This window comes from Hyperolius riggenbachi, chromosome 8, assembly GCF_040937935.1.
Source record: "Hyperolius riggenbachi isolate aHypRig1 chromosome 8, aHypRig1.pri, whole genome shotgun sequence".
In the NCBI taxonomy this organism is placed as follows: domain Eukaryota; kingdom Metazoa; phylum Chordata; class Amphibia; order Anura; family Hyperoliidae; genus Hyperolius; species Hyperolius riggenbachi.
In genome coordinates, this window is record NC_090653.1 from 37,901,085 (window position 1) to 37,923,057 (window position 21,973).

The following is a 21,973-nucleotide window of genomic DNA, read 5'->3' on the forward strand; positions in this document are numbered from 1 at the left end:
TACTGAATAGATCAAGGCTTACTTTGGAGATGCTCAGCATTACACAGTTTGCATAAAACACATACACACAATGCTTACATTACTTGTTTAACATGTGTTGCTATTTGTGTAGTGCATTACACAAGCAATGTGCCCAGTGTGTAGGTAACATTTACATGCACGTCGTACGCACATATATTTTTACCATCCAGTAATGAATATACCGCAACAGTTAAAGTAAACCTGAGCCGAAGCTCTGGTTCAGAAAGAGATACCTAGAGAGAGGGAAGCCTCTGGAACCTGTTGAGGCTTCCCTTGCTGTCCTATAGTCCCCTGCCGCTGAGCGCGGACCCCCTTCCTGCACATTGGGGCTGTGCTCCTCTTTGTTACCAGCACAGTCATGCTGCTAGCTGCACAGGTACAGCTGCACTTGGTGACAAAAGAGGACTGTGACCCCAATTAGATGACAAACTAGCCCTTGTCAGCAATTGTCCGGGGGTCTGCGCTCAGCTACAAGGGACCAGAGAATCCAGAGGCTTCCCTATCTTTAGGTAAGTATCTTTGGCTCAGGAGTACTGTAGGGAGGGTCAGTGGAAAATGAGTTGAACTTACCTGGGGCTTCTAATGGTCCCCCACAGACATCCTGTGCCCGCGCAGCCACTCACCGATGCTCCGGCCCCGCCTCCGGTTCACTTCTGGAATTTCAGACTTTAAAGTCGGAAAACCACTGGGCCTGCTTTGCTGTGTCCTCGCTCCCGCTGATGTCACCAGGAGTGTATTGTGCAGGTCCAGTATGGTCTGTGCCTGCGCAGTACGCTCCTGGTGACGTCAGCACGGCGGCGCAGGCACAGTGGTTTTCCGACATTAAAGTCGGAAATTCCAGAAGTGAACCGGAGCATCGGTGAGTGGCTGCGCGGGCACAGGACGTCTGCGGGTGATCACTAGAAGCCCCAGGTAGGTCTAACTGTTTTTTCCCCCCTACAGTAGTCCTTTAAAATGGGCTCCTGACATGTCTGGTTATTAGGGTGCTGCCACAGGCTGCAATGCAACATCCCGCTATGGTGGCACTGAGTGCGTAATTTAGGTGCCAGCATTCTGCCATTGTATTGCCAATCTCAGACTAGTTGTATGGGGATTCCAGAGCGGCACAGCAAAGATTTTATCTGTAATAAGCCCTCTGCTTTATTATAGCCAAGCAATGTTCGGTGGTGTCAGTTTGGCAATCAGTATTGGGTGCTCAGCTATACTATAAATGAGCGTCGGGTTAGTTTGGGTTGGGAATGTGTGATAGGCTATAGTAAAGCCAAGCACTTTTTGGCTGCATCGGTTTGGAGATCAGAGATTAGCATACACAGATAAAAAGCTTGGTGTGCAGGTGTGTGTGTGTACTCTGTGCATGTGTTTGTGTGTGCATCTGTATACTATGCAAATGTGTTTGTATGTGTGTTGTGCGTGTGCATCCCATACAATGCCCTGCATACCTCTAAACTGTCTGCTTCCGAATGATCTCTGCAGGCTGTTGGTGGACTGTACTAGAGTAATCAGATGAGAGGCTTTTAGTTTGTCTTCTGCTATCGCCAGACCTGGGCTGGCATATCACCTCTGGCTTCCCTTCAGTAGCAATACTTCCATGGGGGGAGTCAGCTCAGGACAGGCACACACAGGGGTCAATAGTTCAGGTAGAGCAGAGACACGGACAGCAGTATGTGTGTCTTCTGCATCCACAATGTTTCCTGTAGTTCTATCAGTGTTTAGGACAGGGCAAGTGACCCACAGGGAGGAGGGAGGGCAGTGGGGGGTGCTGGAGACTACAGCTATTTCATGAACTACTGCTAGTGCCAGGCAGCCGTGCAGTGAGTGGAGGCATGTGAGCAGCGCCCCCCCAGATGCTGTACCCAAGGACAGATGAAATCTCCCCCACCTTATGCCTCTGCATGTCTGGCAGCAGCAGCAGATCTCCTCCTGTAGTTTTAAACCTCGCGCTGGGCTGAGCAATGAGAAAGAGGCTGTATGTGTAATGTGACACAGCCAGGGAGAGATAGGGGGCGGGGCAGCCAAGTGCTGAGCTCTGCAGCTGCTGATACATAGCAGAGACTCTGGCTAGTAAAGTATAGCATCGGTTTCACTGCCGAAGCGCTCCCCAGGATGCTGTGCCTGCAGACAGATGTCCCCCCCTCCCTATGCCTTTGTCGCTCTGAGTGGAGAGGGAAGGGGGCGGTCCAGTAGGCGGCACAGCTGAGCTCAGCTGCCTGTCATAGAGGCGGCCAGCATGATGGAAAAAAAACACACACTGGCTGCATTAGCAGCCGCGGCGAGTGGCCCCCCTGCTTTGCGCCCTTCCCCCACCCACGGCGCTCCAGGCAAATATTTATAGTTGCCTGATGACTGAGACGGAAAGAAGTGTTTCTGATGATGAAACCAGGAACATTAACACAACAATGGCTATCCTGTATAAATTAACTTTCTGCTTATGAGTCATTATGAATCCTCTTTTTTTAAGTACCAAATCTAATACTTACAAGTAACAATAATCAACACAATTGTATTGTTCAATTTGGGGTTTGGTTGTGATTTAAAGCGGAATATAACCCTGCATTTCAACTTTGCTCTAAAACATTATTTACAGCATATTATATGCAACCAGCATTTTTTTTTACTAGACCAGCATTGGAAGGGTTACACACAGAGGTTTAAAGTTCCGTGGAGAGATATGCAGAAGTTCAGATAGATACATTTAACTAAATAGAATGTAACAAGTGAGAAATGTTACACACTCTTTGGCTGTCCTCCAGCTCCTGCAAAGTCAGAGAGAGTGAGTCACATTCCACACTTAGATACATTTAAGTAAACAAAATGTATCTATGTAAGCTTCGGATGCGTCTGCATTTCTCTCCAGGAACTTTAAACCTCTGTGTAACCCTTCCAATGCTGGTCTAGTAAAAAAAAAATGCTGGTTGCATAGAATATACTGTAAATAATGTTTTAGAGCAAAGTTGACATGCATATCTGAGGTGAGAGATTAAATCTACCTTTACTTGGGGCTTCTTTCAGGCGTAGAAGTCATTTTTGTCCCTTGCCGCAGCTCTGTTTTTTTCCGGTGTCCCGCTGTCAGCCTCTAAGGATTGCCGATCCCGATGGGTCGGTGTCTTCTGCACATGCATGGATGTGTGCCTGCCCCACGTGAGAACACCCCACATCACCAGGCGCGTACTGCTGCACAGTAGTACTGCACAGTACACTCCTGATGATGTGGCCCGCTCGCACACAGGCACTGACATGCAGAAGATGCCGACCCATCGGGGCGATCCTTAAAGAAAACGTATTTTTTAAAAAAAACCTCTGGAAGTAGTTACCTCAGGAGGGGGAAGCCCCTGGATCCTAATGAGGCTTACCTCGTCCTCCTCTGTTCCCTCCGTTGAAGCCCCCGAACAGCAGAAAGGTAAATATTTACTTACCTCGTTCCAGCACAGGCGCAGTAGCAGCTCTCCAAATGGGCTCAGGCGGAAATGGCTGAGGCCGATTGGGTCTGCTTTACAGTAGAGCACACCCGATCGGACTCGGCTATTTCCGCCTTAGCCCATCGGGGAGCCGCTACTGCACTTGCACTGGTGCCAGGGAAGGTAATATTGCAGGCACTACTGCACCTGCGCCACAGCCGACACAGGCTGTCAGCTGAGGTTTCGGGGAGCCAGTGCTGGAATGGAGGGACAGAGGAGGACGGAGGAAGCCTCATTAGGATCCAGAGGTTTCCCCCTCCCGAGGTAAGTACCCCCAGAGGGGAATTTTATAGTTACAATGTTACTTTACGAGACTCCCTGTTAGTTTAAAAGACACCCTTTAAGAAACACCTTTCCCCTAGAGAGGACCTGAGCTGTGCCGTGACTTCTAGGTGCTGAAGAAGCCCCAGGTAAGTAAAGATAGATTTAACTGCTCGCCTCGCTTATCCTTTAAGTTTTCATTTCACAATAGACTTCTGCAAAAATGCGAAATGTTTGTTTTTTACTGAAGTAGTGGCGAAAGTGTACATTTTTCACATCCCTCTTCTTTATTTTTCCAATCTCATTTTTCTGCTTTCAGATGACACAAATGTCTACCTTTACCAAGTGCGGTTTGGCTGCCGGTGGTACGATGACAACACTACCAGCGGAGAGGAGGAATTTGCTGCTCATGGCAAAGATTTTATCTTTCTGGATAATGGAAAAAAGCGTTTTATGCCGGCTGCGGATGAAGCAGTGGCAATAACCAAAGAATGGAACATACGACACAAGAGCGTTAATCGCCAATTCTACTTTAAGGATACCGCCTGCAAGGAGTGGCTCCGGAATTACTTACAGCTGAGGAATAAGAATCATCCTGGAAATGGTATTGTTCAACAGTAAAACTAAAGCTTTATTGAAAAATATAATATAGCATACAGGTGTGTAACTACAAGTCATGCTGCCTACCAGAAAAACGTTGATGCCACCCCCACCAAACAATCACACCCCTTTAACCTCCCTCTGCGGAAACCACAGGGCCAGCGCTGCCAAGAGCATTCTAAGCCTGTAGAAGCAGCTTCACCGTGCACTTCTTTTGACCCCAGTCGACAGAATTTGTTGTGCTGAAAATTCTTGGAATGCTTTGATCTCTCTCTACTAGAGGAACATATAGAAACTGAAAGCAGGAGTTCTCTGTTTTTGTTTTGCTCTGCCCCCTAGCGACAAGTGGCCATAAATACACATTACAGCAGTACTAATTAGAAGCCAGGAAATGTAACAAGTAAATAAACAAAGGTGCTAAAATAAATTGCCCTGGAGCACTTGCAAGACTCTAAATAAATTGTCTATTAAAGGGTGAAATATATCGGTAATGTTACCAATATTCTACTAATAGTAAATGGAGGTAGCTCTCTGGCCTTAACATGCTGTGTGTTTAATTATACGCCAGGGAAGAAATTCTGACTATAATCCTGCTTTAAAGACTAATACTGGGCTTGGCCTAACAACATATGCTGCATTTAACTAATCTGCATGATACAACTGTCTTTTGAGGTTCATAGAAAGCATTGCTCTGTTTTCTGATTAATGCTGGTCTATAATTGTAACACGATTCTCTCTCTTTCTCTCTCTCTCTCCTGTCAGTGCGTCCGGAGGTGAAGGTGTGGGGCCGTCAGCACCCAGACGGGGTGACAAGACTTCAGTGTCTGGCGTACGGGTTTCACCCCCGAGCTGTGGATGTGAAGTGGGTGAGGAATGGAGAGGACCATATTCCTTCAGATGAAGCCAGTCCCATCCTCCCCCATCCTGACGGCACCTATCAGACCAGAGTCAGCATGGAAGTGCCAACAAGGGAGGGCGACACTTACTCCTGCCATGTGGAGCACAGCAGCCTGGAGGAGCCAATTACCATGGATTTAACAGCACTGGATTTTGGGGGTACTTTGGAAACAATTTTTTTTCTAATTAAAGGATAAGTGAACTATTGAAGGTGGCCATACATCTGTAGACTTGGTGGCTGATTGACCATCAGATGCGATAATTATTATTGAAACTGATGAAAATCAGTTCCACCAAGAGCATGCCAATCGACAATTTGACTAATTTCAAGCCAAAATTGTTTGCATGTACCAATCGGACATGCTGGGAAATCTCGGGCCGACATGTTTGATCTGGTGCGTGGCAGTGAGATTGATCGGGATTTGGGCTGCGGTTAATGGCGGCCAACAGATTCGATTAGATTCGATTAAAGAGAGAGACCTGTCTCTCTCTTGGTTGATGGGCCTCTAAAATCACTAGATGTATCTACACCTTAACACAAATATGCCATATCTACCCCAAATAGCTGTTAATCAGTAATGCAGTTTGGCTTTCCTCTCCAACTACTGTGATTGGAGGAGTCTTTACTTCCTGTAATAAACTTCCGCTTTCCCCTTTGTGAGCAGTTTATGCACCTTCCTATTACCATAGCATGTGTGGGGTGCTAATAGGTTAACAGACAAGACAAGACAAGACAAATAACATTTATATCGCGCTTTTCTCCTGGCGGACTCAAAGCGCCAGAGCAGCAGCCACTAGGACGCGCTCTATAGGCAGTAGCAGTGTTAGGGAGACTTGCCTAAGGTCTCCTACTGAATAGGTGCTGGCTTACTGAACAGGCAGAGCCGAGATTCGAACCCAGGTCTCCTGCGTCAGAGGCAGAGCCCTTAACCATTACACCATCCAGCCTCTGCCGTTACTACCGGTAATGTTGCTGCGCGCTGCCTGCGCACAAGAATATTACCACAGTTTGGTGAACCTGGGCCCTTGAAACATTCACGTGGGCCCTTATCCAATAAACATTTTCTATTTATTTTTCTCCCAGTAAATAATTTTTCTTCTTATTTAAAAAATAACTTCACAGCTTTTAGAAATTGGAAAAAGTACCGTATTTTTCGGACTATAAGACGCACTTTTTCTCCCCCAAAAGTAGGGAGAAAAACTGGGTGCGTCTTATAGTCCGCATGTGCCTTCCCTTACTAAGCCGGCACTTGTATCTTGTGCTGTAATTAATGCAAATGACATCCCCGCTGGGAGGCTGCAGCAGTAACGTGATGCAAAGTGTCTCTGATGTTCAAACAGCAGCCGCTTAATAAATGGATACTCGTCCTGGCTGGGATCCTGTTTGCGGCGTGGAGGCAGCTGATTCAGCGCAATCCTATTTGTTTTCAAAGCGGCATAACAGCAGCCGCTGTAATGACAGCGAATGCTGTTCCTGGATCCTCGCAGCGCAGAAGGGTGATCGCGCTGAGAAGTATGGTAATTAATCTTCAGCCGCTATAGCGGCAGAGTCCTCAGAGGCTTCCGTACTTCATTGTTTACTGGCGTCTTCTCATGATGACCCCGGCGCACGTGCGCACGTGCGCCGGGGGGGGTCATCATGAGAGGACGCCAGTAAACAATGAAGTACGGAAGCCTCTGAGGACTCTGCCGCTATAGCGGCTGAAGATTAATTACCATACTTCTCAGCGCGATCACCCTTCTGCGCTGCGAGGATCCAGGAACAGCATTCGCTGTCATTACAGCGGCTGCTGTTATGCCGCTTTGAAAACAAATAGGATTGCGCTGAATCAGCTGCCTCCCCGCCGCAAACAGGATCCCAGCCAGGACGAGTATCCATTTATTAAGCGGCTGCTGTTTGAACATCAGAGACACTTTGCATCACGTTACTGCTGCTGCCTCCCAGCAGGGATGTCATTTGCATTAATTACAGCCTGGACACCCACAACAGACCTGGCTATGAAGAAGAAGCTGCTGGTAATTTCCTCAATGTATTTGTAGTTGTTAGTGTAGCTAAGGTGGGGAGAGGCAGTGGTTAGAGTAAAGTAGTGCAGTGTAGCGGGGAGGGAGAAGGCATTTGTGTAGTTTAGTGCAGTGTAGCTGGAGGGGGGCATCAGGGGTTAGTTAAGTGTAGTTAAGTGTAGTTTAGTGTAGTGTAGTATAGTTGGTGGGAGCAGCAAGTTTTATTGTAGCTGGGCAGTGTAACTTAGAGACATCTTGGGGGGAAGGTGTATAAGACACTCCTGGACAGTGGATGCACCTAGGTTTAGAATTTTTTTTTTCCCCTGGTTTTTGCCCTCTAAACCTGGGTGCGTCTTATAGTCCGAAAAATACAGTACTTAAAAAGTATTATCAAACTAAATTCATACTAAGACCTTTAAGGCTGCTTACACACCAAGACGTTACAGGCGCACGTTAGTGCGCCTGTAACGCTCCCCCAACGCACAGCAATGTAACACAAGTGGGCTGTTCACACAGCCCACGTTGCGTTACATGTAATGCTGCACGTTCTCCGCAAAGTGCAGCATGCTACGGCGTTGGAGCGGCTATAGCCGCGTTAGACTGTTTGCACATGCGCAGTTGGGGGCGGAGAGGAGGCAGGGAGAGCCAGCTACAGTAGCCGCGCACATGGCTACTTAATATTCACTGCACTGGCGGCAGCTGATTGGCCGGCGGGACCACGTGATGCGGAGTGTCTCGCTCCGCATCACGTGGTCCCGCTGGCCAATCAGCGCCACTCTGGGAGACATTATAGGAATCGAGCCGCCTAACGCGGCTCACTCTACCGTCGGCTCTTGCAGCACCATACGTTGTGTTAGGGGCACGTTATGCGACCTTAACGTGGCACCTAACACAACGTCTTGGTGTGCAAGAAGCCTAAAGGTATTTTATCAATAAGGTTTGAAAATACCTACCGTATTTTTCGGACTATACGACGCTTCTGACCATAAGAGGCAACTAGGTTTAGAGGACACAAAACCAGGGGAAAAAATATATATATACTAAACCTGGTGCATCCATGGTGAATGGGCATCTTGTGGATTATGCCCCTTTGTACCTCATGTCCCCTTGTACCCTGTGTCCTCCTCTGTCCCCCTTGTCCTTCTGTGTCCCCCATGTGTCCGCCTCTGTCCTCTTAATTGCCCCTTTGTGTCTCCCTTGTATCCTCCTCTATGCTCCTTTATGTCCCCATGTCCTCCATTTGTCCCCCTGTGTCCTCCTCTGCATGGGCACAGTACAGGGAGTCCCTGACATTGCAGCGAGTTGGAGGTTTGTATTGGCAGACGTGCAGACGTACACACGCACACGCACACACACACACACACACACACACACACTTTTAGGGGAGAAAAAGTTAGTCTTATAGTCCAAAAAATACAGTAATTGGAGAAACTCAGGAGAAAAGTCAAGTCAATAGGATATGGGCCCAGAAGTCAGGGAGGGAAATGGGGGAGAGGTTGGGGATAACTGGAAGCACTGCTCCTTCTTTTAAGAGCAAGTGACACCCATGCTAACCTAGAAATAAAAAACACATACCGTATATAAGTAGATAAATACTACTTCTACATAACAGATGTATCGCACTGTCCACGTTATGATTCCTGTGAAAAAGCAGAGAATCCTATTCTAGACAGTTTTGCATCTTGGTTACCTTTGACCTCCTGACATCATTGCCTTCCACACTCTTTTTTTTCTTCTCTTGCTAATTGTGTATTTGTTACCCGCCCTCCTCCTAGAGCAGGGGTCCCCAAACTTTTCCGGCCCGGGGACCACTTTCTGCCCAAATTTTTCTCTGGGGACCTCGGGGGGAAGCTGGGGTGCGGTGGCATAGCTAGCATAGCTGCCCCAGTATAGGGAGTTTAGTTGCCCCAGTATGGCTAGTATAGTTACCCCAGTAAAGCTAGTATGGTGCCCCAGTATAGCTAGTATAGTGTCCCAGTATAGCTAGTATAGTAGCCAGTATAGCTAATATAGTGCCCAGTATAATTAGTATAGTGCCCAGTATAGGTAGGTAGTGTCCCAGTATAGCTAGTATATTGACCCAGTATGGCTAGTATAGTCCCAGTATGGGTAGATAGTGCCCCAGTATAGCTAGTATAGTGCCCAGTATAACTAGTATAGTGACCCAGTATGGCTAGTATAGTGCCCAGTATAGCTAGTATAGTGCCCCAGTATAGCTAGTATAGTGCCCAGTATAGCTAGTATAGTGCCCCAGTATAGCTAGTATAGTGCCCCAGTATAGCTAGTATAGTGCCCAGTATGGCTAGTATAGCGCCCAGTATAGGTAGGTAGTGCCCCAGTATAGCTAGTATAGTGCCCAGTATGGCTAGTATAGTGTCCAGTATACAGGGCCGGTTTAAGCAACAATGGGGCCCCAGGGCAAAATAAACCTGGGGGGCCCCCCCAACAGATCCCCCGGAACAAAAATCGGCATTAAGGGACCTTTTTTGCAGCTGGTATAGTCGGTGTGAAGCCGCAATCGGTCGGAGCTCCACATTCTGGCTACCCCAGCCTGAATAGGGGACAAGGGGTTAAAAAGTTTCAGGAGGGGGGACCCCACATAATTTTTTTAAAACATAAAAAAAAAATTGGGAAAATAGGAAAAAATGCCAGGGATCTTCATACAGCCATATTGCGGCTGTATAGCGATCCCTGGCCAAAGCGCTACGGCTGCGTATGGACCCCTGGAAACCCCGTCAGGAAATTTATTGCTCTTTCTTTTAATGCATGTAAAATTACACTACCGTTAGGTTTGCTACTAAAAGTGACATTTACCGCATTTAAAAGTATACTTTTTTCCATCGAAACTTTAAAATCGATTTTCTCAAAAACTATAAGGTCTTTTTGAAAAATTGTTTTTTCCTCTTATTCCCAATGATCTCCTTAACATATCCTGCAAATTTAGGGTTTCTAGCATTTAAGGTGGATTTGCTATTAACCATTAAAGTCGGCAGGTTTTTAAATGTGTATTTTTTTTTCCTTTGAAACTTTAAAATCGATTTTATCAAAAACTATAAGGCCGATTTGAATTTTTTTTTCCCTCTTGTAGCCACTGGGGGCCCCTACAAGCTCTGGGGCCCTGGGGATTGCCCCCTTTGCCTCTATGGTAGCGCCGGCCCTGCCAGTATAGGTAGGTAGTGCCCCGGTATAGCTAGTATAGTGCCCCAGTATAGCTAGTATAGTGACCCAGTATGGCTAGTATAGTGCCCAGTATGGCTAGTATAGTGCCCAGTATGGCTAGTATAGTGGCCAGTATGGCTAGTATAGTGGCCAGTATGGCTAGTATAGTGCCCAGTATAGCTAGTATAGTGCCCCAGTATAGCTAGTATAGTGACCCAGTATGGCTAGTATAGTGCCCAGTATGGCTAGTATAGTGCCCAGTATAGCCAGTATAGTGCCCAGTATAGGTAGGTAGTGCCCCAGTATGGCTAGTATAGTGCCCCAGTATAGCTAGTATAGTGCCCAGTATCGCTAGTATAGTGACCCAGTATGGCTAGTATAGTGCCCAGTATGGCTAGTATAGTGCCCCAGTATAGTACCCAGTATGGCTAGTATAGTGCCCAGTATAGCCAGTATAGTGCCCAGTATAGGTAGGTAGTGCCCCAGTATAGCTAGTATAGTGACCCAGTATGGCTAGTATAGTGCCCAGTATGGCTAATATAGTGCCCAGTATAGTGCCCAGTATAGGTAGGTAGTGCCCCAGTATAGTTAATATAGTGCCCAGTATAGCTAGTATAGTGCCCCAGTATAGCTAGTATAGTGCCCAGTATCGCTAGTATAGTGACCCAGTATGCCTAGTATAGTGCCCAGTATGGCTAGTATATAGTGGGGCCGGTTGGTGGGGGGGGGGGCTTCAGGAGGACAGTCCCATGGACTGCAAACTGCAAACGTCCCATGGAGGAGCAGTGGGCCGCGGACCACAGGCTGGTGACCCCTGACTAGAGTCTTCAGACACTCCCACTGAGGTCTAGATTAGGAAGTGCAATGTCTTATGCCATTAGAAGGAGGGGGAAATAAAGGAAGAGGAGGAATATATTATAGATAAAAAGACCCCCCCCCCCCAGCATGCAACTGTTTGGCAATGGCAATTAAAGGGCCAGTGCTCCTAAGGTATGTGATAACTCCAAACCATAACAGCAGAAAAAGTTATGAAAGTTTTGAATGCAGGATTAGCATCTTTATCATTTAATACACTCAGACCGTTGCTGTTGAAATTTGCTTTTCACGCTTTAACCTCCTGGGCGATAATCCCGAGCTGAGCTCGGGGTATGTCGCGCAGGAGGATTTCTCAGGCCCTGGTGGGCCGATTTGCATAATTTTTTTTTGTTACACGCAGCTAGCACTTTGCTAGCTGTGTGTAACTTCCGATCGCCGCCGATCCGCCGCTACCCGCCGTGCCGCGCAGCCCCCCCAGATCCCTTGCGCAGCCTGGCCAATCAGTGCCAGGCAGCGCTGAGGGGTGGATCGGGACTCCCTCTGACGTCACGACGTCGGTGACGTCATCGCGAGCGTCGCCATGGCGACGGGGGAAGCCAAGCAGGAGATCCCGTTCTGAATGGAATCTCCTGCTTGCGCTGATCGCCTGAGGCGATCGGAGGGAGTGGGGGGCTAGCTACATGATTTAAAAAAAAAAAATGTTTTAAAAGTGCTGCGCCCCCTCCTGGGCGATGTAATTGTATCGCCCAGAGGGTTAAGGTGTACATACCACTCCTGGGGGAAAAAAAAAAAGTATCACTTATCTCATCAACTTGGTCAATTCCCCCATCTGATCACTGGATATTCTACATCATGTGGTCTACCTGCAGAGACTGGCAGCCCAAACTCTCCGAATAGCAGATCTGATCTGGATGATAACTACCCTGCATACAGGGGCATAACTAGCGGGAGCAACCCCAGAAACTGCAGGGGGGGCGCAGAGGAGTAAGGGCCCCAATTACTAACCTTCCCTTTCTCTGATACTCCAGATCAGGTGCTTTTGTGGCTGCACTTGTTATAGGTTTGAAGATTATGATGGCCACACTTGTTTTATGGCTCATGTAAGATGGGTCCCAAGGGACAGAGAAGAGGCAAAGGAAGGGTTGTGAACATTAAAGTGAACCAGAGATGAAGCATCCTCATTTATTTTACCATTTATATCAGTGGGAACATTACAAAAAACACTTACCCTGCTCTCTGTTTCATTCTTCACTGTTCAGCTTGCTTCTTATCAGCCCTGATAAAATCCCTGACTGAGCTTTCAGTCTGGCTTTGCTATAATGACTCAGCTATAATGATTCCTGAGCAGAGCCAGAAGGGGGCAGGCTTGGGCTTGAAAAGACAGCACAGAAGACAGACTCAGCTATAAAGATTTCTGAGCAAAACCAGACTGAATGCTCAGTCGGGGATTTTATCAGGGCTGGTAAGAAGCAGGCTGAGCAGTGAAGGATGAAACAGAGAGAAGGGCAGGGGTCGAGTGGGGCATGGACGCAGGTGGACCACGTCCACCTAGTTTTTTCAGAGGCATGTGTGGAGGGGAGCAGCGCGGAGAAAGAGAGCTTTGGGGACAGTTGGGAAAGGCGGATTTCCCCCCCCCCCCCCCTTCTCACACCTTGGGGCCCCCCTTCCTGGCTCTCCCCTCCGGTATTTTTTAAATCTCGGTGGCTAAAGTGGGCGGAGACTTACTGCTGTTCTTCCAGCCGCAAGGGACGCTCTGCTCTGTGCGCGGCTAGTCTGGTCTTGAGTAGAGTAGCGGCTGGAAGAACGGCGGTAAGTCTCCGCCCACTTTAGACACCGAGATTTAAAGGATACCGGAGGGGAGAGCCAGGAAGGGGGGCCCCAAGGTGAGGGAAGGGGGGGGAGACATCCGCCCTTCCCCGCTGTCCCCAAAGCTCTCTTTCTCTGCGCTGCTCCCCTCCTGCTGGGGAGACACCTGGCTAGCTGGGGACCTATACACCTGCCTACATATACTGGGCACATATCCCCCTGGCTACATATACTGGGGAAATATCCCCCTGGCTACATGTACTGGGCACATATCCCCCTGGCTACATATATTGGGCACATTTACCCCTGGCTACATATACTGGCACATAAACCCCTGCCTACATATACTGAGGACATATACCCCTGACTAAATATACTGGGCACATATACCCCTGCCTACATATACTGGGCACATATCCCCCTGCCTACATATACTGGGGACATATACCTCTGACTACATATACTGGGCACATATCCCCCTGGCTACATATACTGGGACATATACCCCTGACTAGAAGGCTGGAAGAACGGCGGTAAGTCTCCGCCCACTTTAGACACCGAGATTTAAAGGATACCGGAAGGGAGAGCCAGGAAGGGGGGCCCCAAGGTGAGGGAAGGGGGGGAGACGTCCGCCCTTCCCCGCTGTCCCCAAAGCTCTCTTTCTCTGCGCTGCTCCCCTCCTGCTGGGGAGACACCTGGCTAGCTGGGGACCTATACACCTGGCTACATATACTGGGCACATATCCCCCTGCCTACATATACTGGGGACATATACCTCTGACTACATATACTGGCACATATACCCCCGCCTACATATACTGGGACATATACCCCTGGCTACATATACTGGGCACATATCCCCCTGGCTACATATACTGGGACATGTACCTCTGACTACATATACTGGCACATATACCCCGCCTACATATACTGGGACATATACCCCTGGCTACATATACTGGGCACATATCCCCCTGGCTACATATACTGGGACATATACCCCTGACTACATATACTGGGACATATACCCCTGGCTTCATATACTGGGACATATACTGGGCACATATCCCCCTGGCTACATATACTGGGGACATATACCCCTGCCTACATATACTGGGACATATACCCCTGGCTACATATACTGGGCACATATCCCCCTGGCTACATATACTGGGCACATATCCCCCTGGCTACATATACTTGGCACATATACCCCTGACTACATATACTGGGCACATATACCCCTGCCTACATATACTGAGGACATATCCCCCTGGCTACATATACTGGGCACATATCCCCCTGGCTACATATACTGGGCACATATCCCCCTGGCTACATATCCTGGGGACCTATACCCCTGCCTACATATACTGGGACATATACCCCTGGCTACATATACTGGGACATATACCCCTGGCTACATATACTGGGACATATACCCATGGCTACATATACTTGGCACATATCCCCCTGGCTACATATACTGGGCACATATCCCCTGGCTACATATACTGGGCACATATACCCCTGCCTACATATACTGGGACATATACCCCTGGCTACATATACTGGGACATATCCCCCTGACTACATATACTGGGCACATATACCCCTGACTACATATACTGTGCACATATACCCCTGCCTACATATACTGGGCACATATACCCCTGGCTACATATACTGGGGACATATACCCCTGGCTACATATACTGGGGACATATACCCCTGGCTACATATACTGGGCACATATACCCCTGGCTACATATACTGGGCACATATACCCCTGGCTACATATACTAGGCACATATACCCCTGGCTACCTATTATGGGGATACCCCTGCCTAAATATACTGGGCACATATCCCCCTGGCAGTTATTTATTTGTAAAAAATGTTTGGAATCATGTATGATTTTCGTTCCACTTCTCACATGTACACCACTTTGTATTGGTCTTTCACGTGGAATTCCAATGAAATTGATTCATGTTTGTGGCAGTAATGTGACAAAATGTGGAAAACTTCAAGGGTGCCGAATACTTTTGCAAGCCACTGTATAGCCAGGGGGATATGTGCCCAGTATATGTAGGCAGGTGTATATGTGCCCAGTATATTTAGGCAGGGGTATCCCCAGAATAGGTAGCCAGGGGTATATGTGCCCTCATGGGTAAAATTTACCTCATGGGTAAAATCTAATTTTGAATTCACTAAGGTGCTACAGATTTACTGAACGTATTATCGATAAAACATTTGATAAATCTATAACACCTTTAGTGAATTCAAAATTAGATTTTACTCATGAGGTAAATTATCAAACGTTTGATAAAGCTTAATGAATTGAGGCCATAGTCATGGGTGTAATAAGATGTATTGTTACTCCCCTTCTGGCGTAACCCTAAGGCTGGGATCACACTTGCATACAATTGAAAACGGACATTGTTTTCCGCTGACAATTCTTTGAGTTTTCTGCACACCTCAGCCGACAGCAGCTGATTCCTGGCAACATAGCTCCCAACTGTCCCTCTTTCGGAGGGACAGTCCCTTTTTGGGAGCTCTGTCCCTATTTCCTCCTCATTTGTCCCTCTTTCAGGACATTGTCGCTCTTTTTACATAAATATATACTGTATATTTCTATACTAAAAATGTGTTTGATTGACTCTAAACTTTATTCCCATCCTTTAAATTTATATATTACTAATTTTAAAATGTTCGTATGAAGGAAAATTAACCAGGATAGAAAGGACCAGTGTGGTTTGAATTATAAAACAACATATTTTTCTTATGAAATCTTTATGGTATGCATGACTAGGGGGCGTGGTGGGGCGTGACCATGAGAGTGGCAGGGGCGTGGCTTAAGTGTCCCTTTTTCTCATCTCAAAAAGTTGGGAGGTATGTGGCAATAGGAATTGCATGCAATTTGTGAAAAGAGCAACAAAACTGTTTTATTTTTTCCCTCGTGGAAAAATGCACATTGTTTCAATCTTATAGATATTATAATGATAGCATTTTTAATTCTAATTGCAGATGCTTCCTGGTATTCACAGCTGAAGGGGAGATCTCTTCACAGTCGGCTCTTTGTACTATTTGCTGCTGCTGCTGTTGTTCTTGTCCCAGTTACTGTGTATATAAAGATTTCAGGTGGGTGTAGCTGAAGGCTTTATAATCCAATAGCTCTTCTGCCTGTGGTCCTTAAGAGGTTAAAGGACGACTGACATGAGAAGAATATAGAGGCTGCCATATTTATTTCCTGCTGTTCTATTTGGCTGCAGTAGTGTCTGAATCACACCAGAAACAAGCATGCAGCTAATCTTGTCAGATCTGATACTAATGTAAAAACCTGATCTGCTACATGCTTGTTCAAGGCATTGGGTCATCAGGGTAGCCAGGGTCATCAGGGTAGCCAGGCAACTGGTATTGCTTAACCACTTGCCGACCGCACGCTTATACCGTGCGTCGGCAAAGTGGCAGCTGCAGGACCAGCGACGCAGTACTGCATCGCCAGCTGCAGGCTGATTAATCAGGAAGCAGCCGCTCGTGCGAGCGGCTGCTTCCTGTCAATTCACGGCGGGGGGCTCCGTGAATAGCCTGCGGGCCGCCGATGGCGGCTCGCAGGCTAAATGTAAACACAAGCGGAAATAATCCGCTTTGTTTACATTTGTACGGCGCTGCTGCGCAGCAGCGCCGTAAGGCAGATCGGCGATCCCCGGCCAATCAGCGGCCGGGGATCGCCGCCATGTGACAGGGGACGTCCCGTCACTGGCTGCACAGGACGGATAGCGTCCTGTGCAGCCCAGATCTCCCGGGGGAGCAGGTAGGAGAGGGAGGGGGGAGAATGTCGCCGCGGAGGGGGGCTTTGAGGTGCCCCCCCCCCCCGCAACATGCCTGCAGGTAGGAGCGATCAGACCCCCCCCCCTGCACATCATCCCCCTAGTGGGGAAAAAAGGGGGGCGATCTGATCGCTCTGTGTGGCCGCGGATCTGTGCTGGGGGCTGCAGAGCCCACCCAGCACAGATCCAAACAAACAGCGCTGGTCCTTAAGGGGGGGTAAAGGGTGGGTCCTCAAGTGGTTAAAGGAGAACTGTAGAGAGAGGTGTATGGAGGCTGCCATATTTATTTCCATTTAAGCAATACCAGTTCTCTGGCTATCCTGCTGATCCCCTGCCTCTAATATTTCCAGCCATAGCCCCTGAACAAGCATGCAGCAGATCAGGTTTTTCTGACAATTTTGACAGATATGACAAGATTAGCTGCATGCTTGTTTCTGGTGTTATTCAGACACTTCTTCAGCCAAATAGATCAGTAGGACTGCCAGGCAACTGGTATTACTTAGAAAGGAAATAAATATGGCAGCCTCCATATACTTCTCACTACAGTTCTCCTTTAAAAGGAAATAATATGTCAGCCTCCATATACCTCTCACTTCAGTTGTCCTTAAAAGCACACACATTTTTTGTGTAAACCAGTCCTTAGAGGAAGTGACTTGTTGAATTTCATTTCAAATCTCCACCAACAGACAGATGTGTAGGAGTTTTAGGCAGGGATCACACTTGTTAAAATCACAGGCATTTTGCCGCAATGTGAAATAGCAGATAAAAACGCCAGTAATGCTTTTCTATGGGCCTGCTGCATTTTCAGGAAACCTCTGCGACTGTGTTTAGCATTTAAATAAAAGATATGCACTACTTTTTCAGAAGAGATTTCTCTTTGAAAATCACAGGCTACTGTAAAAACAAACAAACAAACAAAAATAAATAAAAAATGCACATATCTTGCACAAATCTTGAGAGGAATCATCTGCGTTTCCTGCAGACACAAGTGAGAATCCTCACTTAGTCCACATTGATAGTGGCTGTTGCATTCCCTGTGAAAGTAGAAATACAATGCAACAGATCTGAACAGCGGTGCCGCACGTTTTGCACACCTTGCGTCAGGTAGAATGAAGCATACAGTCAATGAAAAAGTATGTTTCACTTTAACACGCACGCTTAAAGAGTAACTGTCAGGCTGCAAAAGCTAACCTCTATTCTGTGTTAAACAGTTTAGAAGGAAGCCAAAAAGGCAATACTGAAGTTAAAAATCTCTTACTTTTGATGTGTGCTGACAGCAAGGCTCTGTATTCCCAAGCCCTTAAAAAGGACGAGAGGCCGCATACCATACTGCAAAGCATTCTGGGGCCCTCCCCTCGGCTGCTAGTGAGAAGTTACAGGCTCAAGTTACAATAGCAGCTCACAGCACTGATAAATCTCTGGGCAGAGTACACTGCAGGAGCCCGCTATTGTTCCTAGCCACATGGCTAATTAATATTCACTGCACAGTAGTGTTTTCCATTAGGAGGTTTTTTTGTGAGTGGACTCATCAGGAAGCAGTCAGGACATGACGACACATTTGGCTTCATAGGACACAGACAAACATGGAACCTGCCATGAACTGTCAGGAGCATCATTCTCTGCATATACTATATACAAATTCTGTGAAATCCAAACGTGGACAGTGAAATGCATATGTAATGTAAGTAACAGCCAATATTTAGCTACTGATATGTGTGTTTATTTTCTCTGAGACCCTATACCTAACAGCTCCTCTTTAAGGGTAACGTATTGCATGCAGTGCCTTATGATGTTGCAACTTGTTATAACGCAACCCCTGCACTGTGAACATTGCATAGGTTGTACATAGCAGTGCCGTAAGCTGCATTACAAAGTGGTGGTTACACCGCAACGCACCACTGCCAACATGTCTCACTGTTTTGTACTTGTAGGTTGTTTAGGCTGAGAAACCCCTGATCTCGCTATAAAAATAGGTAAAATGTGATGACAAGCAAAAAACTGCTTTTTTTTTCTACCTCCAGGTGAGGTCTCCAGATAAGCTGGCAGAACTCTAAATGCACCTCTAAAATGCACTTAAAAGTGCAGATGCATATTTATTTGTTTTGGTATGAGTGGGATTCTATCAAACACAGGAAATTATAAAATAAAAAAACAGTAAAATCATTTTAGATATTCACTTTATTTTATTTTTTTTCTCTCTTTACAGGTCGGAAAAACAAAGCACTCACTGAACCAGACTGATGAGATGTCTACAGGCCTCTTCAACCACCATTCAGCTTTATTTGTTATTTTAGCTATTCTTGTGTATGAAATGTTTGTATGAAAGTGAAATTAACTCAGGATACTATAGATATGAAATCTGCCATGATTAAAGCACTGCCCATCAATGCACATCATTCTCTGAAGCTTCACATACACACTAGAAATCCAACGGCCAAAATAGTTGTTCAATGTCATTTCAGCCTGAGAATCCAGTGTGTGTACAGCTGCATCCGGATGCATGACAAACAAACCCATTGTGCTTGTACTTACCTGGTCATCAGAAAATTGCTCACTCACACGTGTGCTGTCCTGTCATCCCTTCTCCATTGGTATTGGACTATGCTTGCCTGTAGCTGACCAGGGTGTCTGTACAATGCTCATTCCCCACAGTGCCACCCTAATGAAAGGGCAAACATTGTTTATGGGGACAGTAATCGAGCCTGTGTACAAGCCCTAAGGTACATCCCTTTTACACTGCTTTAGTATTCACTAAGCAATTTACCTCATGAAATCCTTAAATTAAGGATTCCGTCCTTAAGTTAAGGAGTGATTCCTAAAGTTAAAGATTCAATCCTTAGATTAGCGACTGAACCCTAAACTTAAAGGACACGTCCAGGAAGAATAAAAATAAAAAAATCCACTTACTTGGGGCTTCCTCCAGCCCCTTGCAGCCATCCTGTGCCCTCGCCGCAGCTCTGTTCCCCGCCAGTAGCCGAGGTCCTCTCCGGTACAAGAGACCTACTTGTGCTCCAATATGTGTGGCTCACGTAGTTGTGCTGACATCATCCAGAATGTACTATGCAGGCACAGTCCAGGTCGTGTAGAAGGTCCTCAAATTTAAAAAAGGGGGTGTGTACTGGATGTCATGTGGGTGCTGGGTGCAGAACTGGTGTGATATGGCTGCAAATACTTGGTGCCATGCCTGTACCGGGTGCTGACTATGGGTGAGCATTGGGTGTCACGTGGGTTTTAAATGCAGGTACTTTGGGTGCCGGCACTGGTTAAGTGGGTGCTTGGTGCAGATAGTGGGTGTCATGTGGAGGCTGTGTGCAGGAGTGACTACTGGGTGCAATGTCAGGCCTGGGCGCAGGTACTTGGTGTCAAGTGAGTGTGAGATCTGGGTGTCAGCTATGGGGAAGAGGTGTGGGTGGATGTTGAGAGAAGTAGAGGTCAGTGTTGGTGCTACAGGAAGGGGGAGTCATTGGGGGTGCTGGAGGAGGGAGAGGTCACTATACAGGCCTGGATTTACCGCACAGGAGCCTATAGGCACAGATGTCCTGGCACCTTAGACTTTGCCCTTTAGGATGCTACAAACCCCCACCGAACCGCACCACAAGTGTGCTGGCTGTCCCAGCTGCCATTTCTCCCTTACTTCCCTTGCCCATCCTAGGTGGCCCTATTTGCCCCTTAGTATAAGGTATCCAGATGTACCCTCAACGTTAAGTAGCTAGAGTTGCCCCCAAGTATTAAGTAACTAAAGGAACCTCAATATGAAGTAGCTAGAGGTGTCGCCAAGTATCAGGTAGCTAGAGGTACCCCTGACTGAAGGGAGATCTCATCAGTTGAATGCCGACAGCAGGGTAAGGAATCTCTTATTTACTATCTCATCGGGACTCTGCGTAGGGAGAGAGGCGCTCGGGGAGGGGAGTGAGCTGCCTTTCCATCATCAGGCGCCTGTAGGCTCGTGCCTACAGTGCCTTATGGTAAATCCGGCCCTATATATAGAACATGCAGCAGGGGAGGAGCACACACAGGATGCAGCTCCACCCTCCTGCTGCCTCCTCTGCTAGCATGATTACAGCCAGCTTGTGCATGGCAGACAGAGAAAGGGAGGGTGTCTGTGCCTGTGTGTGTTTGTATAGGTTTGTGTGTGTGTGTGGCTGTATGGAATCCCCTCTGAACAGGTGCTTCCTCCAGCCACAAAACCTATAGGCACTTTCTTATTCAGCTTAATGGGAAGTGCACTCCTGAGTGTCAAAGATGGGCAAAAAACAACTCCAGACTACAGTTCATTTACTCTGGAAGTCTGTCTTGGCTAGATATTATGTTAGAAACTGCAGATACATTCTTGGTGCTATTTATAGATTGTATTTCTATGAAGTCTGAGTGAAGTTTTGATGCACACCTGAGCTAAAAAATAGAGGAGCTGGTCATACCTTGGGGTCCTTCGGGGCCCCATAATCTCAGAGGGCCCTCAGCTCTTTGTGTGTGCCCCCACTGGGCTGTGTGTAGAAGACTCGGCCGGCAGCGTTGTGCATATTCCCGGTTACAAATATATTCGAACCGCACATGCCCAGAATGTTTGCAGCCACGGCTGATTTGCACAGTTGTACAGCAACATGATCAAAGAGGGCATGTGGATAGGGCTGCACCCTTGCTTCACCTGGTCTCAGATGGAACTTTGAACGTCGAGGAGGAACACGAAGACTAAGGGGAAGCCGGAAGGGTTCTCCAAGGTTATCGCGCCACCGAAAAACCTCCAAGTATAGTCAGCTCTTATATTTATTCATTATTCTGGTACCCTTTGACTGTATGTTAATCTGCCTACTTTTTGTATTATTTTTTTCGTGTATATTTCGTGGTTTTACATGGTCAGTGCACTTGGATGGTGGTTGAATAAAAATCTGTTTTGGTGCTGAAATACCTTGGCCTTTTCTTGTCTTTTCTAATCGTGCCCCACATGGTTGCTCAGGAGCCTATAGGCACAGAAGTTCTGGAGCCCTAAACTCCGCCCTTAAGTTCAGACCACCCCCCCAAATCACACCTCCTTTTCATGGGGGTGTGGCCTCTTCCCCCAACTGAATAGCAGAGCAGCGGAGCACAAATACCTATTGGAAGTGCAAGTGCTCTGGTCTTTTCTTCACTG

At 47.2% G+C, this 21,973-nt stretch overlaps 1 protein-coding gene across 1 annotated transcript in view; it reads left to right on the forward strand.

Moving 5' to 3' along the window:
• LOC137528088 (zinc-alpha-2-glycoprotein-like) overlaps positions 1-21,750 on the forward strand; it is a 42,799-nt gene extending 21,049 nt beyond the window's left edge. The window contains exons 3-6 of the mRNA XM_068249350.1: positions 4,057-4,341; positions 5,100-5,393; positions 16,043-16,156; positions 19,052-21,750. Coding sequence (XP_068105451.1) covers positions 4,057-4,341; positions 5,100-5,393; positions 16,043-16,156; positions 19,052-19,086 — 728 coding nt within the window. The 3' untranslated portion in view covers positions 19,087-21,750. The remainder of the gene's footprint in view (positions 1-4,056; positions 4,342-5,099; positions 5,394-16,042; positions 16,157-19,051) is intronic.
• Positions 21,751-21,973: the final 223 nt, after the last annotated feature.